Source organism: Coenobita brevimanus, chromosome 47 (genome assembly GCF_032717465.1).
Source record: "Coenobita brevimanus isolate Jiangsu-jjx chromosome 47, ASM3271746v2, whole genome shotgun sequence".
In the NCBI taxonomy this organism is placed as follows: Eukaryota; Metazoa; Arthropoda; class Malacostraca; order Decapoda; family Coenobitidae; genus Coenobita; species Coenobita brevimanus.
The window spans coordinates 5,703,716-5,716,042 of record NC_137000.1 but is presented as its reverse complement, the minus strand read 5'-3'; the positions used below and the strand labels follow the sequence as shown (position 1 = coordinate 5,716,042).

Here is a 12,327-nt window from a genome sequence, read left to right as displayed (position 1 = left end):
GAAGTGCTTCATGGCCTAATGCTCTGTTGTGATTCTGAAATTACGGTACACTTAATTACTGCCACTAGATCACATAGAATTAAGTGCATTGTACTGTAAAACATGGTTTACAACACTACCCTTCACTGATGCCAACACTAGGTGAATACATAGTACACTATATACAGTATCATCATCATCATCCAGACCTCCTTCCCACCTTATGGCAGGGTGAGGAGTAGCAATGTCCAGACAGCCCAAATTTGCCCAGTCCAATGGGTCATACTTCCATTCACTCACGATTCAAGCCTCCAAAATCTTGGCTCTATCTGATACATCAAAAACATTCACCACGTTCCGTAGCTTCACATAAATGTATCTGATAGTGAATCCAAATGCTGTCATGTTAAAAAAAGGTGCCAAATCCCTGATCATGCACTTCTCTTCACAATATTCATCCAACCAACACAGTCTCTTGTCAGTTCCCTAGCCTCACCGACTTCCATACCTCTCTTCCTCACATACTCATCCATCGTATCTCCACCTTCTCCTTGGCTTACCTCGCCTCCTTCCACCTTCAAATTCACTCAGATATACATTTTTCACCACTCTGTTGTTATCCATTCTCTCGACATGACCATACCATCTCAATACACTCTCTTCGATTCTGGTGTCCACAGACTTCCTCACCCCGCATCTTTGACGAATCACATTATTTTGTATCCTATCCACTCTGTACTCCACATACATTCCTCAGCAGTCCCATCTCCACTGCTCTCACTCATGATTTTTCATTTTCATGCCACACCATAGTCTCATATCCATATGTTAAGGTTGGCACTATCACTCCATCATGTAAGCTTCGAGCAGCTGCAACACTTAAGCCTCTGTTTCTTATCAAGGCCTTCATTGCACCAGCTACATCCCTTCCTTGTGTAACTCTACTTTCCACTTCTTTTGCACATTTACCTTTCTTTTCTATCACTGTACCCAGTTATTTGAACTCTCTCATCAATTCCAATCTCTCTCCATTCACTGTAACATCACACTGGGAGTCACCTTCTCTCTCAGTAACCATTACTTTACTCTTTTCAACATTTACTCTCAAGGTACAACACTCACAGACATCAGCAAAACTACACTAGTCTACCAGGTTCTTGTGCAGTATTTGCAATTAGTACTGCATCATCAGCATACAACAAATATGAGATATTCCATCCATCACCATTCACTACCAATGCCATCCCCCTCTCGATTACTTGTGTTTTTACTTGTCTCATCACCCCATCCATGTATGTATTAACAACCATGGGGACATCACACAACCTTGTTTCATGACCACAATGGTCGAGAACCATTCACTTAGATGCCCATTTACCCTTACACATGCTTCACTATCATCATATAAACTCATGACAGCACCTACCAGCTTACCATCTACACCGTACATGCACAAAACCTTCCACAATCCTTCTCTGTCTACTTTGTCATATGCTTTTTACATATCCATGAAACCCATAAACACCTTTAGTCTTTCTCACAGGCCTTCTCCACTATCCGTCTGACTGCAAATATTTGATCCACACTTCTTTTGTCACTCCTAAAGCCACCTTGTTCATCACTCACTAGAACTTCTGATATCTTTCTTACTTTGTTTATTATAATTCTGACATATATCTTCCCTACCACACTCAGTAAACTTATGCCACGATAATTCTTGCACTCACTTCGCTCACCTTTATTTTTGTACAGTGGAAGTCACAACCTTTTTCCACTCTGCTGGCACAGTTTCACCCTCCCATGCCTTCTTACATATCTTCAACAAGCACTTCTTTCTGCTGTTTCCACTACACTTAATCATCTCTGCATACACCTCATCAACCCCAGCTGCTTTCCCATTTTTCAATAGTTTCACAGCGTTCTTCACCTTTGCGAGTGTCACATTTCCTGGCACTGCATTTCTTCTCTGCACACCCCCAAAACCAGTCATGTTTACAGTGGCTCTGCTCTCTCCATTCTCATTCATTAGGCATTCAGTATATTATTTCTGTCTGGTTCTTACTTCATCCCCATGGGTTAATAATCTGCCACCTACATCCTTCACACCTTCACATTTCTTTACGCTGTCATTTTCTACATTTCCGCACCTCTTTCCAGAACAACCCCCTATATTTAGGGTAGTTGCATTGATTTTTCTTCCAAGATCATCTTTTACCTCCTTCTTTTTCCTCTTCACTAGTCTCTTTTCGTGCTTCTTGCTCCCAGTTTATTCAGTTCTTATTTCAGTTGAATGCCTATCCTGTAACCACTCTAGCCACCTCTTCCTGTTTCCCTTTACTGCTCTCTTAACCCCTTCATCCCACCATGCCGTACCTTTCTTCTTTGTTGTTACTCTTGCCACACCACACACTGCTTTAGCATTCCTAACTAAGCAGTCCCTATATGCATATACAGCAAAACCCCGATATAATGTACTTCAGTAGACTGGAATTCACTTTTATGGGAATAAAGGAGCCGACCGGACTAAATTCTTAATATTGGAAAAAGTTCGGTAAAGCTAGAATCGGTCTGGACTGCCTGACCACTTCAACAATGCTCACCATAATAAGGTAAATAAAAGACTTGTTTATCATTGTACAGTACAGTATTCTATCTATCTATTGCCAGACGCCTCAATCCCGTTTGGGGTGGCCACAAACAAATCGCCTCCAAGTCGCCCTGTCCCCCGCCATTTCACTCCCCTGCTCCCAACTCACACCCCCCTCTCTCATATACCTCTCCACCCCATCTCTCCATCTCATCCTCGGCCTCCTCCTCCCTCTTTCCCCCTCCACCTCACTCACATACACTCTCTTCGTCAGTCTTTCACCCTCCATCCTCTCCACATGGCCAGACCACCTCAGTGTGTTCCTCATAACGCTTTCTATCACATCCACATCAACACCACAATGCTCCTTTATATCCTCATTCGTCAGCCTGTCTCTCCATGTGACTCCACAGGCTCCTCTTAAATAACTCATTTCCACTGCTCTCACTCTTGACTTGTGTCCTTCCAACAACGTCCAAGCTTCACTTCCGTACGTTAGAATTGGTATCACAATACTGTCATGTAGTAACTTTTTCACTTCCATGCTCACTTCCCTGTTTCTTATCACTGCTTTCAAAGAACCAGCAACCTTTCTTCCCTGCTGTACCCTTTCAAGCACTTCACCCTCCAAACCTCCATCCTTACTCATCACACTACCCAAGTACTTAAACGTACTCACATTTTCCAATTCCTCACCATCCAACCTCGCTGTACATTCACTGACTTCACCTCTCTCAGAGACCATCACTTTACTCTTCCCTACATTCACCTTTAGATTCCGTTTCTTACACACTCTCTCAAACTCATCCACCAAGCCTTGCAGCTCCCCTTCGTCTTCACTCAACAACACAGTATCATCTGCAAACAACAGTACAGGGAGTTTCCAAACACTATCCTCTCTCGCCAGGGCCACTCCAACATCCACTACCCTACCTTGTACCTCTTTTATTACCCCATCCATGTACAGATTGAACAGCCATGGAGACATGACACATCCCTGTACAGTATTATTATATATATTATACCATTTGATTATTGTAGTGAATGTATAATACAGGAAGATACTGCATTGGTAGTAAAAACAGTTTAAAATTCGTTGGTGCGATCCGTACTAAGTTCTGATATACTGTACTGTATCAGAAAAAATCTGGGTTAGCATTAAGAAGTCTAGATGTCACTTTTATCAGAATTTTGCTTTTTTGGAATGGCTTGGGCCCCAGTTAGTCTGTTACAATGAGGTTTTACTGTACTGTATCAACACTGTATTGTATTTTATGTTTAATTTTCATCCTTTGTTCATGGGAAGGTTTATAGGATAGAGGGTCGAGAAAAACAAGTCATATAAATCCAATGAAAAAAAGGCATGTTCTTCATTGGTGGAAAATGTGGTACCCGTATGTTTTCTACCTAATGAACAGTTCTAACTACCAGCGAGCTTCCATTATCTTACAGTGTCTTGGAAAGTCCATTCCATTAAATATTATTTATATAAACATGGGAAAATTAACAAAAGAAATCAATCTTGAGCATTTATTGGTGAACTGATGATTTGGAAAGTAATGTTGTACAGTAGACTTATCATGACTCCCTTGCTCGCAGTTATACGACTGCGGCCTGCCTACAGTATCATGGAAAGTCCATTCCATTAAGTATTATTCATAAAAAACATGGAAAAATAAACCAAAGAAATAAATCTTGAGCATTTATTGGTGAATTGATGATTTGGAAAGTAATGTTGCACAGTAGACTTATCATGACTCCCTTGCTTGCAGTTACACGGTTGTGGCGCCAATTTATTCCTCACCTGACTCCTATCACTCCACCCCTCACTTGTTACTCAGCTGGTTTGCAGATAAGGTTGTACAATAAATTTGTATGAATTGCATAGAAAAATAAACTAAAGAAATAAATCTTGAGCATTTATTGGTGAACTGATAATTAGGAAAGAAGTTTTAAAAAGAACTGTCATGACTTCCATGCTCACATTTGTGTATACGGCTGCATCCCGCCAATTTATTCCTCTCATGACTGCTGTCGCTCCACCCCTCACTTGCCAGTCAGCTGGTTTGCAGATAATTCAATCAGAATGTACATGTTTCAGTTGCAGTAATTTTATACAGCAAAGCAAACCTTAATTTCTGTCAGCTAGATTTTATCTTCTCTGCCAGTGCACATGCATTCTAAGATGTATAAATTCATCGTAGAATACATTTGCACTGGCAGAGAAAATAAAATATAGCTGATAGAAATGAAGGTTTGCTTGGTTGGATAAAACTACTGTGCTTGCAGTTCATAAGTATTTACTGTATTATCTGCAAAACAGCTGTGTGGCGTGTGAGAGTTGGAGTGACGGTAGTCAGGTGGGGAATAAATTGGTGGGCCACGGCTGTATACACAACAGTGAGGAGGGGAGTCATGATAAGTCTGCTGTACAACACTTCTTTCCTAATTAGTTCACAAATGAATGCTGAAGATTTATTTCATTAGTTTATTTTTCCATGCAATTTGTACATATTTACTGTATTATCTGCAAAAAAGCTGAATGGCGAGTGAGGGATGAAGTGATGGCAGTTAGGTGAGGAATAAATTAGCAGTCCTCGGCTGTATACACAACTGTAAGCAAGGATATCATGGTAATTCTGCTGTACATCTCCTCTTCCAAATCATCAGTTCATCAATAAATGCTGAAGATTTATTTTTTTAGTTTACTTTTCCATGTTTTATGAATAAAATAACAAATACTGTAACGTTTAACAAAAGGAACACACTGTGTGCAGTTTGCACAACTGCAAGACACTCCAATCACATGTGTTACATCCATGGGGTGTGTTTAAGAGGAGGTTGTGTTTCAAATGGAATTGTTTGTGTGGCCCTGGATACGATTGGTACTGTATATTCTGGAATGATATAGCCTATTTATAAGCGTATTGTATATATCAAAAGTCTGGGAGAAATAAGTAACCAGGAAGGTGAATCCCCCAAGCTTCCCAGTTAACTGACATTGTACTTTACAATATTACTGTACTGTACTGTATTGTATTTTATGCTTAGTTTTCATCTTTTTCTTAAGGGAAAGCTTTTAGGATAGAGGGTTGAGACCGACGGTAACACAATACAGGACTGGGCTTGACACCAAATGTTGAGCTAATGGGGGGTTACCTTGCTATATCCGGCATTTCACTTTATTCAGCATAGGGCCTGGCTGAATTACAACGGATAATTAAGAGTTTACTGTACATTGGTGTCTCAAGTAACAGCTGTGTTTCTGGCAGGTTACTGTACCAACAAAATCTTGTATTGAAGAAAAACAAAAATCAGTATAAAGAAACCTGCTTCTGGCCACTTAGCCAAAGGCATCCTTTTTCTCATATTCCTCTACAGGAAAGTTTCTTGAGCACTTTACCAGTGCACAGATTTTATAGCTAACCATGAACTGTTAGGTTATTTATAATGCCAGCCAGAATAATGATTGTCCTTCTTGCACATAGGTTCAAATCTCCAAGAGGTTACTGGAGATAATTTTATAATGAGAAGGATGGGCATACTATCTGCTCTAAAATATTCTTTGCTGTGGTAGCCTAGCATCAGGCCTCTGCATTTCAATGGGGGTAATATGATTGTGGCAGTTACTGTTTTTAGCCTTCACTGCATTGCAAGGTTATATATTTAAGACTTGTTTCATACCATTTGTAATGTTTCATAGATGGCTATGCCCACCGTCCGCTCATTTCATTTAATTCTACAGGTACCTTCATTTGGTTTTAAAATGTGTAACAAGCCAAACTGTTTTGTGGTAATGGTGTAACCAAATGGATGCTTGGTGCTCTTGTGGATTAAGGCACTTCAGTCAGATGTGGCTTATAGTAGTTTACCTCTGAGAGGTGGATGAAGTTTATTACTCATGTTCTGCCATGCAGTGGAAAATAATGAGTCACCCTTGCCTTAAATATATGGACTGAGTAGTTTAGCCTTGAGCCTTTGTACTCCTGATGGGGTGAAAAAGTATTGGATGTTGGATGAATGATAATCTCTAGTAATGGAGTTAAGTAAGAGACATCTTCATCAAAGTGTCACTTCTGATGTGTTTGCAAGTGGGAAATGACTTCGTCATTTTAATTTTGACATCTTCATCAAAGTGTCACTTCTGATATGTTTGCAAGTGGGAAATGACTTCGTCATTTTAATTTTTCCAGAATCAACGTCTGGCAGAGATCCAAAGGCGAGGGTGCACAGTAGCCCTGCAGAGCATCGTCCAATACTTTGGTGAAGAGTTACCTCAGAAGATGCCTCACCTGTGGTCCATGATCATTGACCCCTTCTCTACACCTCCTGATGATAACCCAACTCCTGAGAAGTCACAGGAGGCTGTTAATTGGCTGCAGTTGCTGGAAGTGGTGGTACCTTCACTTCACTGCAAACTGATTGCTCAGGTACAGTAATGTTTTGTTGCATTGTGGCTGAAACTTCATGACCATTTCATTCAGATCTCACTGTGTAGTACAATTTGATATGTTTGTTTTTATTTGAGGCGCTGAGTGGAATAACCTCTTTTGCGCCAAATATAGAAAATGGGGAAAAATGCTGTTAAAGTTTGTGTACTTTCAAAATGCCACATTTTTTCAACCGATAAAGATATGCTGGTGAATTTTTTTTTCAAATGTAGCTGAAAACATCTGCTTGCATGTTAGAGTATGTAAATCAATGGCATTTTGAAAGAACAATATATTAACAGCATCTTTCTCCTCTTTCCTGACAACAATGAACTGCATTTTCCCAAAAATGTGTGTTATTGCAAGCGAACCTTACGATGTATGCATGTACTTTCACAGTATCCATTAATATAGCACAAAACCAACAAAAAAAAATAAAATATAATTAAGAAAATCTGTCCGTGGTGGCCTGTGGGGCTCGAGTGCTTATTACAGTACTAGCATTCTGGGACTTCCCCCACATGGAGCACAATAGATGCGTGTCAGAACGTGAATACATAAGAAAAATCGACCTTAACACCAGTGGAATAACTGAGCCTGATGTTGGTTTCCAAGGTTCAGGACCAGGGGAAGACAATGCTAAGCCACAACGATTTTCTGATTGGATTATTAAGGCAAAAATGGACCTAATGTCCACCTAGCAGGGTATAAACACCTTCGTGTCCAGCACGGACAGTCAGTACCCTCTATAAAATGGGATTTTCACCCTTGTTGGGGGCGTTTTTTCACCTGATTCGTTATTGTACTAGTAGAAGAGAGTTTGGGGAATACGTTGGTGTACTTAACTCCAAAATGGCTGCTGTGGTGGACAAAAGGTTATTCTACTCATTGCCTCATTTAGTTATGTAGTTTTCTACATTTCATGTAATTTTTTGTGAAATATGAAATAGCACTGTAAGTTCATAAATAATAGAATTTTGCCTGTTTAAGAGCTAACATACTGCCAGTAATTGAGTTTTATGTATTTATTTTATAAAGAATCCCTGCAAATTAATTCAGTGTTCTTTTTTTAAGTTTAGCAACATTCTTGCATGTAATTTAAATTGTTTACCTGCTTCAGCTAGAGAGGCAGTTGTATGTGCTGGAGCACTGGCTGTACCACCCGTACACTGCAGTACGGCATATGGCAACACGTGTCCTAGGTGCCTTGGCGTGTGTTCTGCCTGGGCCTACTGTGACCCATCTAGTGGAGAGCTTAGTTCCGACCCTGTCAGCACTACACAGTGACACTTGTGTACGCCAAGGAGCCTCTGAGAGCATATTTGCAGTCATTGATCGTCTGGGCTTCAACATTGTGCCTTACATTGTCCTCCTAATTGTGCCTTTGTTAGGTAGGTGCAGGATTTTTAAAAAAACCACTTGTGATATGCTTAAAACTCTTTATTACATTGTTTTTTCCAGCACTGACGCACTGCATTGGTGTATGATTAATCCCTATATATATATATATACTGTATATATATATGCAGGTATATATATATCCGTCCATCCATCCATCATCCAATCCTACATTACCCCATGAGGAGCATAGGAGCCCGGGGCTAGGCAGTTGGTCCCGACATTTAAGATGAGAGTGACCAGCCTCACTCATCCCTGAGTGGCATTATGTGAACAATCAACCCCAACCATCCCTTGGATATAAACCTTCACTGGCTCAATCCGGTTGGAGTGCAATAATTACCCACTAAACCACCAGGTGCCAATATTTGGTTATATGGTTACCATCCAGCATAGTAAATGGTTTCCTGGTGTTCAGGAAACCATTTGGCTTGTTACTCAGTGTAGAGTCACCCACAGGCAGAAGGAAGAGGAAAGAATGAAGGAAAGAAAGACAGAAGAGGGAGTGTAAAGTCACCCGTAGGCAAAAGGACAAGGAAAGAATGAAGGAAAGAAAGACAGAAGAGGATGGGAGGAAAGAAGGATGGAGGAGAGGAAAGGGCAGACACCCAACAGCAGCACTACATCGAGTGAGTGGATGGTGAGCGCTCCCACCCACCACTTTATATATATATATATATATATATATATATATATATGCAGAGACTTCACTTCACCATGAAGATATGTATGCAAACTAACCACAGGAGAAATGAAAGGAGCGACAGTGAGTACTGTACTTTCATATATTACGAAAGTACTCACTGTCGCTCCTTTCATTTCTCCTGTGGTTAGTTTGCATATATATATATATATATATATATATATATATATATTTATTTATTTATTTATTTATTTATATACCGCTACCTCAAATTGACTTAGGACCTCCTCCCACAAGGTATTAAAAAACACAGAAATCATAGTATATCACAATGTTTGTTCATGAAATGTCATTCATTAATATGAAATCATGTTTCCCTTGTTTTTCAGGACCAGTTGGATGTGTTTTGGCATGGAATCACCTAGATCTCTAAAGTAATCTAAGGACACATCTTTTCACCAAACATTTGTCCGTTCAGTCTTGAAGTTGTTGGGATTGGGTGTCTTCTTCTCTGCCATAATTTTCTTCATCTTTGCCCTGCAGTTTTCTATCAGATTTAGATCTGGACTGTTGACAGGCCAGTCGAGGACCTCAGTCCGATTACCCTGAAGCCATTTTGTCGCCTTTCTTGACTTGTGACAGCTGAATCGTGCATGAAAAGTTGCACCCATGAATAGCAAAAAAGTTTAACAAGTGATCTTTCAGGACTTGAATATACCAGTCATTATTCATCATCAAGTTCTTAAGAAGAAAGTAGAGGCCTCTCCTTTCCATTTCACCTGAGAAAAACTCCTATACCGTTACTGATTGTGGGTGATTAACAGTCGGCACCATGTAAGCAGGGTCATATCGACAGCGGGAGGCAGGACGATGAACCTTGGCAAAACACACCTGGAACACTTGAAATGTGCTTTCATCAGAAAACAACTTTTCTCCTCATCCGATGTCCAGTGTGCATACTTCTTGGCAAACTGAATGCTTTGCTTCTTCATGCGGTCAGTGGGAAGCGATTTCTTGGCTGCAGTGCGGCTTGGCAAATGCAGCTCCTTCAGCAAGCGGTGTTGGATAGTTCGAATTGAGACGTCTTGTAACAGCTGGGGATGCATTCTCTTCAATTGTGCTGCTGTCGGTCGAAGATTCTTTATTACCTCCCTTTTCAGAAGCGTATCTGTGCTGTACCTCTGGAAGTCGTCCTCTTCATTCCACTGCCATGTTTGTGCTCTGGTATGACATCAGGTGGCAGGCCACGCACTGCAACAAGAATCTTCATGATGGTCAACTTTGTGCATTCAGTATGTTCACAAATCGTGTTGATAGGGACATTATCCTGCCTCCATGCAATGGTATGGACCACTCTCATCCCTTGAGCAGTACTTTCCAGGCATTATAACTCGACTCTAGGAAAATAACAGGGCAAACAGTAATGCATACGAAAAAAGAGGGAGGTGCATGCTCGGAGCGATGGGAACATATACTCTCACTCTCGCTTCTGGGCAAGCACTGACGTGCTGAGTGTTTCATCACCTCCCGCCAACACCAAAGGAGTTGCCAGTTACTTCTTGCCCCCCAAATTCACTTGGTAGAGGTGGAAACACAAAACAAAGACAGACAACTTTCCCATAGCAATTGTGTGTGTGTAGGTCCTAAGTCAATTTGTGGTGGATGTATATACATATCATCATCATCATCTAGACCTCGTTTCCCACCCAAGGGCAGGGTGAGGAGTAGCAATGTCCAGACAGCCCAAATTTGCCCAATCAAATGGGCCACGCCTCCCTTCACTTCTCAGTCAAGCCCCCGGAATCGTGGCTCCATCGGATACGCCAAAAACATTCACCACGCTCTGCAGCTTCACACAAACGTATATATATATATATATATCTATATATATATATATATATATATATATATATATATATATATATATACAGTATATATATATATATATAATATATATATAGATGATGATGATGATAGATAGATAGATAGATAAATTGATATAAAATGGTAAGGACAGTGTTTGAAACAAGTTAACCCTGAAATGCTTATTCATTGACAGAGGGAAATATAGTTGAATGATCAAATTATTTAAGAATTTGTTGTGGAGGCTGATGTGATGGAAGAATAGAACTAGCTATATAAATATTTTGGGATGGATTTGAACAAATGGTGTAAACAGAAAGGTAGAGCTATGTTAGGAGAAGGTACAAGGTGCTACCCAAAAGTTCCCAAAATTTGACTAAAGAAGGGAAAAAACTTACATCAAATCCCAATCACCACCATCCTCTTCAAAGTATTTTCCTTGGGCATGCAGACATTGATCCCAGAGCTTTTCCCATGATCAAAACACATTCTGGAAGTCCTTAAGCATAAGTTTGTTTAGGACTTTCTGTGATTCCTCCAGGAGCTCCTCTATCTATCTATGTATCTATTGCCAGATGCCTTAATTCCTTATGGGGTGACCACAAACAAATCACCTCCACGTCGCCCTGTCCCCTGCCATTTCACTGCCCTGCTCCCAACTCACATTCCCCTCTCTCATATACCTCTCCACTCCATTGAGGAGCTCCTCATTGGTGTCAAATCTTTGTCCATTCAGCTGGATTTTCATTTTCAGAAAGAGGAAAAAGTCACAGGGGGCTAAATCTGGTGAATATAGGGGGTAGGGGACAACTGGCATGTTTTTTCATACCAAAAACTACTGAAAGCAAGGGCTCTGTGCACAGGTGCATTGTCATGGTGAAGCACTCATTTGTTTGTGTGCCACTTGTCTGGGCATTTATGCCTCGCGTCCTCCTGGAGCCATCTCAAAACATCACAGTAGAACTTTGAATTGATGGTCTTCTTATGGAACGAATTCCCCATGAACATTGTCCTCCATGTCAAAGAAAATAACGAGCATTGACTTCACATTACTCTTGACCTGACGTACCTTGTTTGGTCAGGGCGAAGTTGGGCTCTTCCACTGCGATAATTGTTGTTTGGTTTCCAAGTTGTACCCATAAACCCAGCTTTCGTCAGTAATGACACTTGAGAGGAAGTTAGAATAATTTCTGGCCATTTCCTTGAGCTCCATGCAGATCTCCATGTGGTACTCCTTTTGCTCAATAGTCAGGAGCCTCAGAACAGACTTGGTGGTGATTGTCTCATGTCAGAGTCGCTTGGCAAAATGCTTTGGGAAGTTCCATACGATAGTCTAACAGTCACAAACATCGTGGATTGTCCTCCTGCGATCTTCGAGGATGGTTGTGTGAACTTTGGCCACATTGTCAGGAGCTGAACTGGTGAAA

The 12,327-nt window shown here is 40.7% G+C and overlaps 1 protein-coding gene across 1 annotated transcript in view; it reads left to right on the top strand.

The window, feature by feature from the left end:
- Hel89B (histone acetyltransferase 1) overlaps positions 1 to 12,327 on the top strand; it is a 161,048-nt gene that overhangs the window by 101,333 nt on the left and 47,388 nt on the right. Inside the window, exons 20-21 of the mRNA XM_080271725.1 lie at positions 6,760 to 6,996; positions 8,117 to 8,387. Coding sequence (XP_080127851.1) covers positions 6,760 to 6,996; positions 8,117 to 8,387 — 508 coding nt within the window. The remainder of the gene's footprint in view (positions 1 to 6,759; positions 6,997 to 8,116; positions 8,388 to 12,327) is intronic.